Source organism: Hydra vulgaris, chromosome 11 (assembly GCF_038396675.1).
Source record: "Hydra vulgaris chromosome 11, alternate assembly HydraT2T_AEP".
NCBI classification, from domain to species: Eukaryota; Metazoa; Cnidaria; class Hydrozoa; order Anthoathecata; family Hydridae; genus Hydra; species Hydra vulgaris.
The window spans coordinates 54102501-54122275 of record NC_088930.1 but is presented as its reverse complement, the minus strand read 5'-3'; the positions used below and the strand labels follow the sequence as shown (position 1 = coordinate 54122275).

The 19775-nt window shown below is 27.5% G+C and overlaps 1 protein-coding gene and 1 long non-coding RNA gene across 2 annotated transcripts in view; one reads left to right on the top strand and one right to left on the bottom strand.

Annotated features, from left to right (window-relative positions):
* Nucleotides 1-5112: 5112 nt before the first annotated feature.
* Nucleotides 5113-6231, bottom strand: LOC136086758 (uncharacterized). Its single transcript, XR_010641555.1, has 2 exons — nucleotides 6103-6231; nucleotides 5113-5861 (listed from the first exon to the last, which is right to left on the bottom strand). It is a non-coding gene; the product is annotated as an uncharacterized LOC136086758 (long non-coding RNA).
* Nucleotides 5905-19775, top strand: part of LOC105843431 (uncharacterized) — a 16873-nt gene continuing 3002 nt past the window's right edge. The window contains exon 1 of the mRNA XM_065809217.1: nucleotides 5905-6355. Within this exon, the coding sequence (XP_065665289.1) occupies nucleotides 6299-6355 (57 nt within the window). The 5' untranslated portion in view covers nucleotides 5905-6298. The remainder of the gene's footprint in view (nucleotides 6356-19775) is intronic.

Here is a 19775-nt window from a genome sequence, read left to right as displayed (position 1 = left end):
TATAGAGTAACATAACGATTGACAGACGACTTAAAAGATTGAAAATTAAATGAATCGGGAAAGCAAGATGAAGGAAGTGAATTCCAAAGAACTGATGTTCGAGGTAAAAAATAGTAAAATAAATGAAAATTTAAAGCTAATTTTTACAAGCAGACAATTTTTAAAGCTAAAGAAAATTTGTCATAAATCTTGTTGGTGTTTTTTTTTTTTTGCTTGCAGTATCTTGATATACCAATAAAAGTATTAATAACCTCCACTTCCATTACAAACTTCTCTTAAAAGTCAAAAAATAATTATTTTACAACTGTATTGACGAGTAGTTCTTATAAAGATGCACTTTCTGGTAGAGCTTTATTGCAGCCAAATAAATTATAAAGCAGGACAGACAATTTTAAAAGAGTGCGAGTAAGGAAATAAATTTATTCAAAGTCAAAGCTGGTTTTACTACCTCTATGAAGAAAATGTAAAAAAGAGTATGATAAAATATCTTACTTGTCAAGGCTAGTGCCATGAAAACTGTGCAGATTTTATTCAAAAATAAAAGCATATTTACATTTTACAAACATACATTTATATTATTAATATAATTTTCATTAATATAAATCCATTTCCTACCAAGATTCTAGCTACCACAATAATAATTTACACAAAAATTATACCATAATTGGTGATACCTGTTTTTAGCCTATTCTAGGAAAGATTTACAGTTTTATACTTCATTAAATTAAAAACCTTTACACTGCTTTGAAACAGAAAAAGATTTTTCCAAAAATCATTCAAATGTACTTTAAATTTAATAATAAGTTATACGTAGTTAATATTGTATTTGTAAAATCTAGATATAAGTACAATATTGGGTTATAATGGTTAACGATTACGAGTTTCCTTTCTTGTACATATAGCATGTTTTTAAATATTTTTTAAATTGATTCCCTATCAAACATCAACCTTTAAATTTTTGAGTATTTCAACTTTTTTAGAAAAACTGTACCTAATATAGTTCTGTATTTAGATTTGCAATCTACTCAACAAGCTTTGTTTGTTTTACAAAATAAAACTTTCGAGAAAAAATAAAATATGTTTTTTTGAAAAGTATAACCTTTTTAAAAATTATATTTACAGAAAAGACTCTAACAATTAAGTATACGAAAAAAATAATTATTGATTATTTACAAAAAATAGTTGTTTATTAATTAAATCTGAATTTTTTTAATAGTCAGAAGCGGGTCCGTTGCTTTTTTTCATGAAACAAAACTTTTCACCTGTTTTATATTTTAAAATAAAAGACATAATATTTATTTACGTTTGAATTAAATGTTAGTTATAAATTAAATTTTTGAAAAATATTTTAATATTGAGCAGTGGTAGTGCACTTGCCTCTGAAACAAAGGATCCATTGTTCAAACCTCATCTCTGAGCAAGTTTTGCAACATCGGTTAGGAAGGAGGCCTGGTCTTCCTATTAAAAACTCTTTCGCGGTGCTCCATGATAAGATCGTAAGGATTTCTTGGGGGAACCTAAAAAAAAATCAAAACTAGCTTTAGTCTATAAAAACAATAGCAAGCTTTCCGCATATTCACAAATGGATATGTTAGTACTAAACAAATAATGAAAGAACTGAGAGTTCTTAATATTTATGAACGTCTATGTCCTATAGTTTATGTTTAAATTAAAAAATAATTCGGTCCCAAAAGTATTCTAAAATTACTTCCAACTTATCACAAATACAAAACAAAATATTCTATGCAGAACTATTATATTCCGAAAATGTCTTTGAGACAATTCAAATTCAAAAAAAGTTTGTTAATTTGCGCTTAACTTAAGCCGTAAATGTCTGCAGATGAACCTAATAATCCTTCCCCAAACAGTTCCTAGAATTTTTGATTATAACTTTTTCTCGGAATTGGAAATTCAATTTAAAAAAAGCAACCCTTATTGGTACGGGAAAAAAAACTGGCTCGTTCTGTTAGGTGCTGAAAAGTGCAAGTCAATTCATTTTGGAAAAAATAAGAAGTATATGTTTAATTTAAATATGGATAATAAAGCATTACTCTTTCTTGCTAAGTAAATAAAGAAAAAGACTTTAAAGGTTTATAAATTCTAATACCAAATGAAATGCCACTAGCGTATGCAGCAAAGCATACTTGCCAATAGATGTATAGTGTTAAACTTTTTCTTATCATACTAAACCAATGATCCAACTACATATTCAAGGTATTTTAATGTGTATACCTTAAGTATGGCGTGTGTGCATGAGTGCTTTATCAAGCTGGGCATCAAAAAACTTGAACAAGTTTAATTCAGAGTAACGCAAATTTCCCTTATAAGTAACCATACAAAGAAAGACTACGGATGGAATGCAAGAAGCGAACTTGAGTCAAGTTCGACTTGAACTTTACTTTGTGACCAATAGCGGCAGAGTATTTTTTGAGGGGAAAACCCATACTCTTTCGCTATTGGTTACAATATAAAGTTCAAGTCAAACTTGACTCAACAAGTTTGCTTTTTGCATTCAACCCTAAAAGAAATTGAATTTACTGATATTGGGCAATGACGCAAACACGTTTGTTTGATTTTTATGTACAAACTTTTAAAAAGATAATTTTTGAGTTTGGTAAAGAAAGTTTATAATTCATCAGCAAAAATTCATAAACAAGCAACTACGTACACATTTTTTTTTTAATCTTTAATTTTTACAACTGTAAACTGTAACTATAAACTAGATCAATTATCTAGTCAAACATTTTACTGATAAAAAAAATTGTTTATTGTTTATTTTAATGTTTGTTTTAATGGTGTTACTAACACGTACGGCTAAACAACTTGTTGATATTTAATAAAACGATAGTTTACATGCAAGTTATAGATTATAAGTTGCTGGAAGCACAATTTTACATTATTATAAAGAAAATCTCATACACAATAAATTATTTTTTATATACATTTTAATACTTTAATTAATTTTTTACAAAAATGTAAAGGATGAGTCATTTGATGTTCATAGAACCCGCGAAAACATCATTTATATTTTTCTTAACGTACTTTACATGTTTTTATGCTTTTAAATAACCACTTTTACAACAAAAATTTTTCAGTAACACCGCATGTGGTTCTAAATAAATCATTTTTACCGCAAGTGGGTGTACTCTAGAAATAAACAATTTAACAATGTTAAAATTAAAATCTAATTTAACTTTGTTTCAATATGCTTAATTGCATGTCAAAAATTTAATTGCTTTATAAACGCACGAATTCCAAAAGAGCAAATTCTGTAACGGTCTTAATTTTAAAATAAACAATGTAAAGCCATAACATTTAATTTGTTTATAAGGTTAACCCAATAAAGAACGCCCACTTTAGGTTCACAAGTTTAGCACATAAATAAAAGATAATATTTTTTATGTGATCAAACACCCGTTCAATAACTTAAAAGTTATGGAAAGTTTATCAATAAATCAAAATATTGAATTCAACGCAGTTCAAAACGATGGTCTATGTAAACATAATTTGGTGTTTTTCCCTAATACGCAATCTGATTTAAGTTCAGTGCAGAATTTTGCAGAACGTTTCGATTGCTCCGAAACTGCTATAGTCGATATCCAACCAGAAAAACTTCAACCAACATGTCGAATTTGTTTAGGTGATGCAAGCGATGAACTACTTTCTCCGTGCAATTGTACAGGAACCACTAAATATGTGCACGAGCGATGCTGGGTGCAATGGTTTTTGAAATCAAAACGTCAGATGTGCGAAATTTGTCAAGGAGAGATAAATATCAAAAAGATAGGTTACAAACCATTGTTGAAGGTAGCTTTTTGTTTTAAAATTTTAAACTCGTGATATTTTTGCAATTAAGTTATTTGTTTCAAAAACGAATTTCCGCTGATCAAAAGAATTTATTACATTTTAGTAAAACATTTTTGAATATTTTTTTAGTGGAAACTGCCGTTAAGTTTAAAGCTAAAAACTGTTCATTTATTGATTGCTTTATATATGGCAATAATGGTATGTTTTACAAGTCTTGTGATTTGGATCAGTATTGGTAGATGTTTTTCTATCGTTTGCACTTTCGTATATGCTGCTTTTTGCGTGGGTGCAATCTGTTTGGTATACCTGTGTAAAAACGTGTTTAGCCTATTGAACTATATAAAGTCCATTTTATATATAAACAGTGAATGGAAAGTTTATGGACGCAAAGATCTGAAAAATAAAGAAGTTTCATCTGAACCTGAAGACATTTCTTCTATTTCTAAAGCAGCAAATGTTTGAACAGTATTATCAAGATGTGTATAATTAGATAAAATGTAAATAATAGCTTTTGTTAAAAATTTTTTAATATATTAACCTTGTATAATAATGCTTTATCATAATTTATAATTTAAACATGATGAATATTCAATATGAGCAAAATTTATTATTTCCATAGCAACATTATACTAACAACATTAGCAACACAGTAGCAGTAATGAAAGATATATAGGTATATAAAAAACGTTATTAACAAAATTGTCAGCACTTTAAACTGCTGAAACTACGTGTGCTAAAGTTTTTAACAAATCGAAATGAAAACATGAAGTTTTTAACAAAATAAAAATGTTATATTTTTAACAAAACGAAATGAAAACATTAAGTTGTCTACAGAAACAAATGAAAACATTTTTATTTAACCTGTCAGAATAAAGCGACGCTTAAGTTCAATTTTGAGCATTAAAGATTATTAGTTTAAATTAAACTTAAATTTATTGACAGATTTTGTTTATTGACAGATTTTGAATTTTAATTAACAACTAAATGAAGTTCAAAATTTGTCAATGATTTAAAGTCAAGTATAGTATGCTAAAAAATTATGGAAAGGTATGAACATTCGAAGTATACAACACTCCTTTTGGGTAGGGCGAAACAATTTAAACGTTATAAGACTATTAAAAGATTCTTAAAATCTGTCGATAAATTTAATGTTTAATATGCTAATAAATATACGGGGTCGTCGCAAGGATGTGATTATTAGGTACTTTTCACCCAGGTGGAGGTTGAACAATTTAATTTTGATTAAAAAACATTTATTGGACATTTGTTTGTTAAACTACTTATTTTAAAATAAAAACTACTTGGTTACTCGTTTAGCTTATTGCTCACGAGATATCAGGAATTAAGTATTTCAACAAAACAGCATTACCAAAATGTGATCAAAAGAGTACAAACAATCATACTTCAGAAAGATTCTTAATCTCTCTACAGTTCTCTGCTAGTTAGCGCTCATACTTTTAGTATTCATTTCGCTGAGGCCAAGTGCAGTTGCTATACAATCTTTTAGTGGAAGCCCTATATGATACAAAACCTTGACCGTGACGACTGGTTTGTCCCATTTATCAAACCTCTTTAACTCGACACGACGCAAGGAAATAAAGGCTGTGAAGTCGTTGGTTAAGCAATCCGAGGAAATTTATGTAACTTTGCAGTTGCTTCGCGATTTTGATCTAGATGCTGATTAAACGAAGTAAAATCTCTTCTTGCAAAGCTCATAAGCAATAAATTTTGTCAGTGCCTTATTTCAATTAGTAAACATTTTATTAAATCATGAGATGAAGTTTATTAAGGTTTTTATTGAGAATCTCTCCAGAATGCGATCTTCTTGCTCTAACTTCATCAATAAAACACAGTTGATTCAACCAGTCTTCTAGCATTTTTCAGTGAGCATGTTCTTGCGAAAACTCTAAGCTAAGACAAAGTCATTGCTACGCACATTCCGAGATGAATAAAAACACGATAAGTCAATTTTTCTGAAGCTTTGTTCACTTGTTTGTTAACTTGTTTTACATGATGTCGTGGTCATGTGAAATAACAAATCTCATGCAAACTTTCTAGAAATAGTGGTATAAATAACCTGATGTAAAAATAATTTCTACTGAAAAAATCAGCAGTGTATATGTATTATACATACAAATTTAATAATAAAAACTTTGGTTCTATATAATATAGAACCAAAGTTTATATTATTAATTTATGCGTGACACGATCGTTTGTTATTTAAGATCGTGTTTAAATTCAACCAACTTAAAAAAAAAAAAGGATTATTGACATAAACTTCAACTTGTAACTTACCGTTTTAGCGCTTTAACAGTTTTATTAGCTATTTAACACTAAATAAAGCAACTTTTAAACGACGCTGACTGATATTGAGAATAATAATACTTGAGTAACAGCGTACTTAAGGAAAATTGTGTAATTAATATGCTTTTCCATAAATTTGAATGCGTCATTAAATCTACTCTTCAATGAATAATTGTTAGTTTAAGAGATGTTAAATAGGATTGGAAAGTCTTCTAAAGATCAAATGGTTGTTTCCACTTTAACGGTAATGTTTTTATTGCTAAAAACTGTATTATGTAACATTAATTGCTTAATTTTATAGTACTAATTACCATATTATTTAGTTTTTAGTAACTTGTTGTATAGTTATTAGTTATTTTATTAATACTTAAATTGAGTATTAACAAAAAGTTTATTAAACACTGAAAAATATCAAGTCTTGATGTTTTTCAATGTTTAAACTTGGTTATATCTATCATATACTTTATCATGAATATATAATATGAATTTTAGTCATAAATCAATTAAAAAAACTTATTTAATAAGTTTGAGTAATGTTATTAGAAACACACTAGCATAAAAAATGGCATATTGACCAAAAGGTTAAAACTTATTTAACTATTTATATAAACCTGAAAGCCAAATTTACAAAATGAAAAGAGTTGAATATTTCTCTTGCCATAACATTACTAAAAATGAAATGTGAATGACAATCATATTGAAAAGTTTCTCGACGAAGTATAATATCTATATGTAAAAAAATGTTGCAAAAATTGGGTCAAAGGCAAAGACAGCAAGGCTCTGCTGAAGATCCTAAATGAAACTGACAATTAGGGTGTAGCAAATGCACCTAGAAATTTAACACCTCGGTCAGAATTTGCAGCAATTGAAACAGCTAATATATAAAAAATATTTGTGACTTCCTTTATGAAGCATCAAATGAAGGTGATCTGGGGCTTGAAAACCTTCCAATCTGGGGCTGGAAAAAGTTCTAAATTATGCAGTAATAACACAAAATACTACTGTGTAATTATTAAGTAATCAGATCATGAGTTAGAAATCATGATTTTTCAATCAAATTCATTACCGCTATTTTTAAATCAAAAACTTCATGCAAAACAAATAAGCTAGATCAGTTTGTGTAGCCCACTGACAGGGATCAAGTATCACAAGTATATATGTCGTTATGGGGGTACTTGATTCCCACAAGTGTGATACTTGATCTTATATAAATAAAATTATCCCACATCAAAATAACATAAGTAATTAAATCAAACATTTATGCAAATTGAGCACCTACTTTATTAAACAAAAAAAGGAGATCTAGAAATAGAGCCAAAAAAACAATATTTTAAAATAAAAAATTAGCATGAAATCTATTTTTAAATTTTATAATGCCAGTAGTTCAAGTTCTTCCACTGACAAATGGCTATGGCAGCATTTATATATCAACTTCTACTTGGCTGATGTTCTTAACTGTTGGAAAGTGAAACAGCTTCCCTCTAGTCCTATCCTCTTTAAGGGTTAAATTTCAAGGTATTTTGTTTAAGACATAAAACTTTCTTAACATAAAACTTGACTATTTTTTAAATAGAAAACTTGACCGAAATATTTTTGTCATGCTAAGAATCTGCATCATTAATGAGTTGATGGTGTGAAAGGAAATTAAGGCCACAGCTGATATCCAGAGAGCTGGAAAGATCATACTCTTAATCATCACTTAAATTTTAATTTTAGTTTTGCTTAGTTTTAGTTTCAGCTCTTTTTTATATCTTTAAGTTTTTAAACTTTTTAATAGCTATGGTCAAATTATCAAAATATAATATGTATGATCATATAATGGAGTGCGATTGAATACCTTCCAGACTAGGCCTAAATACAGGATAGTTGATTCTGAGATCAAGTACCTCCTCTTTTAAAGGATCAACTATCTCTTTGTCAACATTTTTTTTTTCAAATCAAGATTGAACAAAATGTGAATACAATTTGAATTTCAATATTATTTTGTTAATTTAGTAAAAGTACATTTGTTTCACCTATTTAGGCAATATAATCATAAACTAAACGAGTTAAAGTTGTTATCACTTACCTCTAATGCGTAAAATTAAGTTATGATGTCACAAAATAAAATAATCTTTATTAAAATGTTTTCTAAAGTAGAAGCTGTTTGTCAAAAAAAGTAAACAACCAATAAAAGTAAAAGGACACTACCTAAAGGTGCTAATAGAGCGGTGATAAAATATCACTAGGCACCAAACTTGCATAAGGTTTAATATCCCACTGGTATTATTAAAGCGTAATGGTTGTCTGTCTGTGGAAATTTTTATTTTCCGAGGTAAACTCGTTACGTGAATGTTACATAAAAAAAAGTAAAAAAATAACATTTATAATCTTTGTTAAAGTGATCTTTGCAAAAAAAAAAATTACAAAAAAAGATTTAATAAAGATTTATGGTGGGTTTAGTAAAAAAAAAAAACATTTTTAAATACTAAAAAAAATGCCATTTCAATTTATTTGATATCTTTTGATGTTAAAGTAACATTACAACTTTTATTTTGATATTGCAAAAATGAGTTTATATAATTCATTTAAAGTTACTATTTTTTATTTAAATTGATTTTGTTGCTTTTGCAGCTTTTGCTTTTACATCACTAAAATTAGTGTAGCATACTTGATTTAACACATTGTATTATTATATTTTATAAATAGATATAAAGCGGGCTACATGTTTAAGTAGTAGCTATATAGAAGTTATGAGTGGGCTAGATAGTAGCTATATAACAGGTTATGTTGTAGCATTTGTATAAAAGCTATATAGTGGACAGGTACTCCGCAGGTGATATAGTACTTATATATTGAGTTATTTAAAAGCTATATAGCAGGCAATATAGTAGTTATATCCTAAAATAAAATTTAAAAAATTACAGCCAAATAAAAACTTGGATTAATTTTTCCTTGCGACTGTGCAGGCTATCCTACAAATTAAATTAAAGCTGACTTGATTTTGCTTAAATTAAGTAATGTATTTAGTTTAAATTTTTTTAACTTTTGCAACTTTTGTTTTTACATCACTAACAGTAGCGTCAAATATTTTATAAAAATTTATTTCAAAAATATTGTATTATAATTATTTATATTATTAAAATATATTTAATATTGGTAGGCAAAAAACGGGTTGTTTTATTTTTTCATCGGTTCTAGGTAAATATATAGCAGGCTACATACTTATATAGTTGCTTTGTAAAATCTTTTGCAAATCACAACAAAATCGTTATGTTAAAATATGACTTGAATTATATGCATAAATCATCCAAGTAAAATAACGGGAATATATTTTCCCTTTTCTTCCTCTTAATTTTACTCTTAACTAAGTAGTTTCTAATTTTTTTTAAACTGTTCTTTTTTTTTCTAAGAGTGATAAGTAAAGCTTAAAAAATAAATATTCACAAAAATTATACCTTAACTTGTATGTTAATATAACTTATTAATATAACTTATTAATATAACTTATTAATATAACTTGTCAACTTGTGTGAAATTCTTTTATTCAAGAACACTTTTAGTCTACATTCTTGAAGTAATTGTTTCGTGTTACGCTTCGTTGTTACGCTTCGTTGTTATGCTTCGTTGTTATGCTTCGTTGTTACGCTTCGTTGTTACGCTTCGTGACAAAAACGCTTATGCTTTACTTTTATTTGATTAAAATCGATAAATGTATTCACATAAAGATGAGCAATCTAAAAGCACTGAGTAAAAGCAGTTGCTTTTTTTATTCACCCAGCATTATGAGCTGAAAAGATTATAAAACAGATGTTAAAACCATATAAAACAGCTGTAAAAAGTATATTTAAACTTGTGTTTACTTTTTTTGTAAAACAAATTAATTTACATGATATGTAATTAAAAATGTAACAAAAGTATATCTATAAAAAAAAAGTCCTTTATAAAACACATTTTTCTTAAAAAACAATTAACGTTGAAGGCACTTTTCTAAATCAGTTGTATCAGCCGCCATCTACAGGACCGAGGAGCCAAGCATAGCCTATTGTAAAGAAAACCATATTAAAATAATTAAAAATAATTATTACTGATAGGGATGATAATTAAACATGTTTGAAAATTTACGTGATTCTATATTATCAGGAAGTTATAGAAAAGTAAATTAGTAAAAATTAAAAAAGAACAAAATAGAAACCGGATTTTTAAATACTACTTAACCCAGAGCATTTTGACCATAGTGTTCAATTTTGAAATCAATATCTTTTAATGAAAAGCCAACTCATTTAACTAATTTCATTCAAAGAGCAAAATTATTAATAACACTAAAGATAAAAAAATAATAATATGAGGCATAAAAATTGTACTATAGTAATATCAAGTGTTATCTTGGCTTTTAGTGAATGATTAATAGAAAATAGTGAAACTACCTGTAATCATTTTTAATGATAGACACCAACGGGAAGGTAAGCCAAGCTGTCTATCATTGCAAAACATTACAACAATAACATCACAACAATTACGCAAAGCATTAGCAAATAGCTTAAGATATTTGTAGGATCACATATATTTCTATATACATATAACTATAAAAGGCCAGACAACAGACATTAAATATATAGCAGTAAGGGATTGTCCATAAATTATGCAACACAAAATATATTTAAAAACAGAAGTAGGAGATATTGAGGTCTTTTTTTTTTTAATTCAAGTTTATGCCAAAAATTAGATTATGTTTTCGATTAAAAAGAAATTTTTCTAATTGTCAGGTTGGTATTTTTTAATTCAATTAATGTTATTTTTTTGAGCTAATTTAAAGTGCTCATATTACCAAGTGGTGTGGGTAATATGAGCACTTTTGCTACTTTTTTAAAATCTCTGTGTTTTTAAGAAAAAATTTTGGGTACCCAAATATCTAAGTGAATCATGAGTAGGGATCCCTAAAAATTGATTATTCGCAAAAATTTTGGATCCAGCATAATTATATATGAAAATATTCCAAATCTGCTTAAGGTGCTTATATTACCCTAATCTACCCTAACTTACTGTAGAAGGAGAGCAAAAATTATTTACAAAAAAAAAATTTTATGTGTAAATACACACACACACACACACACACTGTACACAAAAGAAAAAACAAATATATATATATATACACACATATATATATACATATAAATATACAAAAAACAAATATATATATATATATATACACACAAAAACTTTCATGTCTACAAATAACATTTTTTTTTAATTTTAGACATGAAAGTTTTTAATTATTCTGCCGGACCTTCGACTCCTGTATGAGGGGTATTAGCCACCCCATCTAAATGATGAGTGGTCAGACCCTGAATACTGAATCCACCTCTGAAATGACCGATGGGTCAAAGGTCCGGGCTTCTTTTGCTGAAAGAAAAATTGATATATTTTTTTAACTGAATTTTAAAATTTTAATTTTAACTGATGAAGCAAAATTATAATTTAGAAAATGTATTACTTATAATCAAGCAAATATTATAGCTATTGAGAACTTATAATTACCGTTTAGTGTTTTATCTAAACAAAAAAAAAACCAAAACCTAAATATTCTTCTTGCTTGCTAAAAGATAAATAAAAACACGTACAAAAGACATTTTAAATGAAATTTCACCTTTGCCATTTGACAACTCATCTAGATGGAAAAAATTTGTAAATATATGAACATTTGAATTTTTTTACATAAGTTCATGTATATAAGTACATAACATAAGTACATTTACATAAGTAAGAAAAATTTTAAAAAATAGTAAAAAAAAAAAGTTGTGAAGACTTTATCAAAATATTAATAGTTTAAACTAAATTACAAACTAAATTAATAACAATATGCCTAACTTACCAACTCGCCTTTGAAGGAGAACTAAAAAAAATAATAATAATAAAAATTTAAAAAGACTTAACCAAAAATTAAAGATTCTAAATATTAATAGGCTAATTTTTAGTATAACAGTCTATTCTAATCTTTAATATATTATATATATATATATATATATATATATATATATATATATATATATATATATATATATATATATATATATATATATATAAAATATATTAAAGATTAGAATAGACTGTTTTATTAAAAAAAATAAAATTAAAAATATTGTTTATATTGTTAAAAACATTCAGAATGTTTTTAAAAACATTCTGGTCAATTAAATTTGCGTTTTTGTGGTTTTTTTTAAAAACAATTAATTTGTAATTAAATTAATGGTTTTGACTTTCGTCCAACACCAAATGTTGGACGAAAGTCAAAAGTAATTAAAAGTGACGTATGTGTTGGCGTAAGATCACTTTTTTCCTTCTGTGCTTCCCAAATGCAACAAACTATATATATATATATATATATATATATATATATATATATATATATATATATATATATATATATATATATATATATATATATATATATATATATATATATATATATATATATATATATATATATATATATATATATATATATATAACCCTGGAAATTAGGAAAATTGAGGTTAGCAATAATTTGCCAACCTCAATATTTTAGAGGTCGGGATCAGGTCGGCAAAAAAAATTCAGTGCAAAGGTCTTACCATAAAACATAGAAAAGAGGTCGGCAATTTTTTGCCAACATCAAACACTTATTTTGGCATTGCCGAATGTCAAGCTTAATTCTGAGGGTTGTATATGTGTATATATATATATATATATATATATATATATATATATATATATATATATATATATATATATATATATATATATATATAAATATATATATATATATATATATATATATATATATATATATATATATATATATATATATATATATATATACATATATATATATATATATATATATATATATATATATATATATATATATATATATATATATATATATATATATATATATATATATATATATATATATATTAAATATATTAACAATTAAATATATTCATATATAACCAACAATTAAAGATATATATCTTTATTTATTTATACAATATATTCTTGTTTACGAAGCTGTTGCTTCAGATTTAAAATAGAAAAAACATTTTTAATTTAATTTATTTTTAAAAAAAAAAGTGAAAAAGAAAATCTTAATTATAAAATCAAACTTACTTAATACATTATTGCTATCTAAAAAAATTAAGACGCTATTATAATATTTTAAAAGTGTTTTCCCCAAATGAAAAACTACCAAAAGAAAATTATTCAATTACTGGATAATGAAGTCAATGAAGCTAAATGAAAGAAATAGTTTTGCTTGTTTTTTTATTAAATAAAAAACAGAAAAGTAATAAACCCCAAAATGACAAAAATTATCAAAGTACTTTATATAAAAATAGAACAAATGTAGTGATAGTGGATTTAATCCAAAAATAGAAAGATCCTTTAGAAAAAAGCTTACTGCTCTCAAATCTACAAAAATTTCCAACTTACATTTTTCTATCTACATTTATCTATAATTAAAAATGAATTAATGAGTTACCATTACTTAAAGTTGATCCAGAAGCAACTAAAATAAATTATCAAGTAAAAAGCTTATTTATATAATCCTGACAATAATGTTGAAATAAACAATATTTATTGCTTGAAAATTTAAGTAACAAATGTAATTCAAGTATCAAAATAAATGTACTAAGTTACCCGCTGTGACTGATGCAACTGAAGTTAAAAAGACATTACTATTTGCTGATACACCTGCTGATGATACCACACCTAAATGACAAAAATTATTAAAATATATAAAACATTCAATGATTTAAAAGAATATTAAAAAGAAGCTCTTAAATCTACAAAATCTAAGTCCTTACTGAGTTTTATCTGTCTGTCTAAAAATAAAAATTGAGATAAAATTACATACAATAAAATTGCTAATGCAACATTTGTACTTAAATAAAATCTAAATGATAAAAACTTACCTAAGTCGCTGTCAGCTTGCCTTTCTAATAAATTTTTTTATTCTTATTTATCCTAATCTATAATCTATAAATAAACTTACTAATATAAACTATAAATAAACTTACTAATATAGACAATAAATAAACTACTATGTACTATAAATAAACTTGAACTTACTAAAAAGCTCGCTCTAACTGCTCTAAAAAATAAAACATTACTTGCTTAAAATGTTCTAAAAAGACTAAAGACAAAAATTATGTAACTTATATAGTATAACAATATAGAAAGAAAAAATATATATTATAATATATGATGTGTATCTTTTGAGTTATTTTGTTCATAATATACAGGGTGACCAGAAAGTTCTGGCACATAGTAAAATTGCCATAAAAATGACTAAATATAAAAAAAGGTGAATAAGATTAAAAATAAACTTTATTCTAACAACTAACAATCACATTACAACATTAGATTTTAAAATAACCGTCTTTAGCTTTGATACAGGCCCTAAGTCTCTTGGGGAAATTATTGACTGCGGCGCGCTGGTATTCTGGAGAAAGATTATTCCATTCCTTCTGAAGTGCTCGGTTCAAAGAGTTCAAATTCCTATGAGGGATAGAACATGCCTTGGTCTTCAAAACTGACCACATGGAATAATCCAACGGGTTGAGATCTGGCGAGTAGGGAGGCCATTCTTGGGCGCTGATAAAATCTGGAAAATTGTTTATGCACCACCCTTGAACAATTTTTGCCTTGTGGGCAGGAGCTGAATCCTGTTGAAATGTCCAGGGCTTTGTACCAAAGTGTGATTGGGACTATGGAAGTACTTCTTTTATAAGGACATCGTTTAAATAGTTTTGGCTATTAATTTTAACTCCAAAATCCACAAAAACTAACGGAGTTTTGCCATCTGAAGTTATCCCTTCAAAAACCATAACAGATTGCGGATGTCCTGAACGAGAAGCGATTCTACCTTTCATGTTTGCATCACTAATACTTCTAGACAATATCTGATCATTTTGATGGTTTAAGAAAGCTTCAACATTGAATAAACATTCATCAGTGAAAACAATTCCTGAGTGGCTGAAGAAAAATGTTTGAACAAAAGCTTGCATCTTTCCATTCTTTATTTCTTCATATTGCCTGTGAGAAGATGAGCTTTTTGGATCTTGTATGGGATAAGTTTTAGCTTATCCTTGCATATTTTTCTCAGGGATTCACGACCTATTTGCAAATCATTTGCCATTTTTCTCATCGACCTCCTTGGATTTCGACGAATCATGCACTTTTTTGATAATAATTTTGCTACTTGATGTCGGTGGTCTTCCATTTCTAGGCTTGTCTTGAGTGCTGCCTGTCTCCTTGAAATGTTTCAAATTGTTATAGACAGTTCTTCAAGGAATTTTAAGTCTTTTTGCTATCTCTGCTCCAGTGCATCCACTAAAACTCCAGTTCATCCTAAAAATAAAATAGATTTAAATAAAAAAATGCTTGAATACGAATAAGAATTGACATAGGAATGAAATGGAAACAAAAATATTGACAGATAATACATTTTCTTAAGTCTAATAAACTAATAAAAATGAGTGCCAGAATTTCTGGTAACCCTATATTTACTAATAAACTGCATTTACAAACAATTAGTAAAAATAATAATAAAAAAAGAGAGTATAATAGGGTCAAATCATTATATTTCAACCAATTTAAACAAAACTTTGTGGGGCACGATCTCTGATTTTCCTGATTTTTACACATTGTTATGTGCATCATGTAGATAGGTTAAATTTGAAATTTCAAACTTCCAAGTACAACGGTTTGGAAATTATAGCCTTACAAACATGATACAGTGGCCCCCTCGATTTACAAATGGTCAAAACAGACTACTTTAGAGCTGTATAACTTTTTTCTCACTTTCAACAAGTGACTCATTTTTTCTAGAACTATTTTCTGGATAGTTCTCTCTTTAAAAAAGTGGTTTTTATTAATTTGTGTAAAATTAAAGAAAAATTATGACCTCCTCAACTTTGGAAAAAATCATAATAAAATCCACAAGTCTTTACAGATAGCCTTTCTGATTAGCTACTACTGTCTGCAATAAACGGGCAAAAAATAGGCAGCTTGTTGCAGTTCAGAACTTAAATATATCTAAAAGCAAAATGTCCACTCGCCTAAAATGTCCAATTTTCAGCCATTTTGAGATGGTTGTAAATATTTCTAACACTTTGTTTTGATCTAAGATTAACAGCATATAAGACCATTAGCATATAAGACCAAAAATGCCAGCATTTTTATATGACTCTATTTTTCAATCATCAACGGTTGTATGTGTTAATAGAAACCGGTGCCCCTCTAATCTGTCAACTGGCCTATGTAAAGGGTGCAACTAATTATAAGTCATTCCTTAATAAAAGGAAAAGTATGATCGGTTGTCCTCTCCTTGATCTGGTCTTTATAGTAGATAGGGGCACAAATAAAGGGGGCAGTAAGTTTTTAGAGACCTTCAATATGGTTCAAATAAAGGTCTCTAAATTAATTTAGATATTTAGGTACTTAATACCTAAATATCTAAATAAATTTCAAAATGAAACCATTATTTCTTTAAATTCTATTTTATTATAGGTTATCAGCGGTGTTTATGTGGTCTGTACTCCTCCCCTCCCCCTCCCCCCCCCCCACTCACTAAGGGGAGGGGGTTTGGGGTTGCACCAATCAAAGGGGGAAGAAGAGCAACCAACTTACAAATATATAAATATTCATTTTCTAGCATGAAACATACATAATTCATTTTCTAATGAATATACAGTTAAGGCCATTAGATCTTTATTGCATTTTTTCATGTTTTTACCATAAGATTCAAATTTTTATAGTAACTATCAAAAATGTGTGCTAGATTTTCCAGCAAATATACAATTTAATGGTCTTAAAAGGGAATTAACAAAAGTTAATTAAATTACTAAAAGTAAGTTGAATTTGATTGGTGCTCCCCCTCCCCCTCCCCCTCACCTTAGTGAGTGGGGGGGGGGGGAGGAGTGGTCCAGACCACATAAACACCACTGATTACCTATAATAAAATAGAATTTAAAAAAATAATGGTTTCATTTCATTATTCAAGAATTTGTAGACTATGATGACTCAGACTATGTAATCTAGATTTTTTTATTTCTGATACAAATTTTTCCTTTCTATACAGTGTCCAAAGCCTTTGTCTTTTTTTTAAAGAATTTAAATCAGATGTACAATTTTCTAAATAAAGTTGATTATAGGTTGTACACAATCTAATAAAAGCAGATTTTGTCCTTAATGTTTTTTAAGCTTATATTACATTTGCTTTATTTGTGGTATCTTTAATGTGATTTTTTTATTTTTTTATTTTTTTTGTCAATATGCACGCATTTTACAATGCTATTCATATTTTTTTAACATTAGGGTTTTACAATAAATTGTGTAGACATCAACTGCCTGTCAACCTAGTTATATAATACTTGAAAATAACAGAGTTTGTATAACTAATAGAAAATAAAATGTGGATTAGTCTTAGATAAGCCATTCATTTTTTAGATGATTGTCTAGAAGCAGCTTAAACGTTTTTAAAGATAATGCTGATACAATGTCATTAGGAAGAGAGTTCTTTTTATTTATTATTCTTAGAGAAAAAAAGTTCATACGTAAATTTAATTGTGAAGATTGTTTTTTAGTTTATATACATGACCAGGAGTAATAAATTGGTTATCTATTTCAAAAAGACTTCTATCACTATTGTTATTTTTGCACCATTTATAGACGTTGATTAAGTAGCCTGTATTTTACAGTTGTCATATTCAACGCCAACACTCTTTATTCATAAGGTTGATCATATAATCCATTGATTCGTTTTGAAGCTCTTATATGTATTTTTACAATATGACTGAGGTAAGTAGAAGACAGCATGTTTTATTATCATGCCTTTTTGTAAAATTAAAAAAAAAGATGAAAAAATTTATAACATTTAATATTATATTAAAGTATCACAATTTTCATGGATCCTTATAATGCCAACCTAGCTGAGCTAATAACGCCACAAATGGAAAGATAGCATACACATTTAAGTACCCTGTGAAAAATAATTAATTTGAATGTTCAAATTGAGTGAAATTTTGACTTTGTAGTGTGCCAATAAAAACACCTTTGAAATGAAAACAACTTTATAAAATTTGATAAAAATTAGTGCAAATGTAGCCTATGGGCACATCAAACTCTAGAAAAAATTTCAGTCTGATTGGTTAACTGGTTAAAGATTTATGGCAGTTTTAGTTTAAATTTTTTAGATTAAATTTTGTTATTTGTTACTTATATTTCAAAACATTACCGATTACTGTAATATTTAGTGGCTATTTTCAAAATAATAGTTTTCTGAGTGTTTGACTATGTAATACCAAGAATTTTTAATATAATTATTTTATTAGTACATGTATCATTTTGATTTTATAAGCCAAAATGTTGATTTTCTATTCAAAGCTTGTTTTTTTTTTTTTTTTTGTTTTGTTTTTTAATTCTGACTCATTCCCAACAAAGCTGCAAGCAACCACTATTAAGTTGAGAGTTACTAGAAAAAAGAATAGAGTTATAGAGCAAGAAAATGGTTGACAGAAGACTTAAAATGTTAAAGGTTGTATGAGTCAAGTAAACATGAAGGTGTTAGAGAGGGTTGAAATCCGAAAAATTAGACAACTAAAACATTTTGAAGAGCAGGGAAAAAAGTTAGACTAAAAGTTTTTGGAGCGCGCAGGGGCAGATACAATAAAAGAATAAAACTTTGATGAATAACGAGTCAAGCGAGAATGAGTTTTGGTTGATGGAACTAGAGATGAAAGCTCCTTTGAGCAGTGGCCATAATAGTATTAGTAGAAAAAAGAGTTGATGCAACTTTACGACAAAGATGCAACTTTACGACAGTGGGAAAGAGGCTCAACCTTGGCAGAGACCAAGTCCAACTACGTTCACAATGCGTTTTTGGACCTTGTCTAGAAGAGAAAGAGTATCATTAGAAGAACCAGCCCAAATATGACAACAGTATTCCATACAGGGGCAAATAAGAGATTTGTAGAGGTAGAGAAAGGAATCAGGAGAGAGAAAATGGCGAGCATGATAAAGTGAAGCAACCTTAGCAGATGCTAATTTAGCAATCGATTGTATATATGGCTTTCATGAAAGGTCCATGAAATGATAATCCAAGAAAACCTAAAGAAGATGACTCAGTGAGAGAGTTGCCATTCATCAATATAGGAATGTCAACAATACTGTGATAGTTGTTTGTAGTAAATAACTGAGTTTTGTTGGAGTTAATATTTACAAGCCACTGTGAGCCCCAATCAGTTACAGAAGTGAGATCAGATTCAAAATACGCATTCTAAGCATAGTTAGACCTACACTTGCAGCCAACCTTGAATCAATTTCACATTGTCATAATGTTGCTTCTCTTTTTCATTTCAATAAATACTATAATGGGCACTGCTCTACATAGCTAATTAAAATTCAATTGACTCATGTTTCAATTAAGTCTCATTATTTTACTGTTCATCTTTTCTCTTCCAGTAACTTCCAACTCTAATTATGGTTGCTTGCAGCATTGTTGGATATAAAGATATTTGAAAAAAAAAGAGTATTCAGCTTCTGTTGATAAAGATTTAATGTATTCAAAATACTTTTTTTGAGTGCACAAGATATTTTTTTCGATGTAAAAATAAATTTTTTTTTTAATTCTACAGTAACAGGTA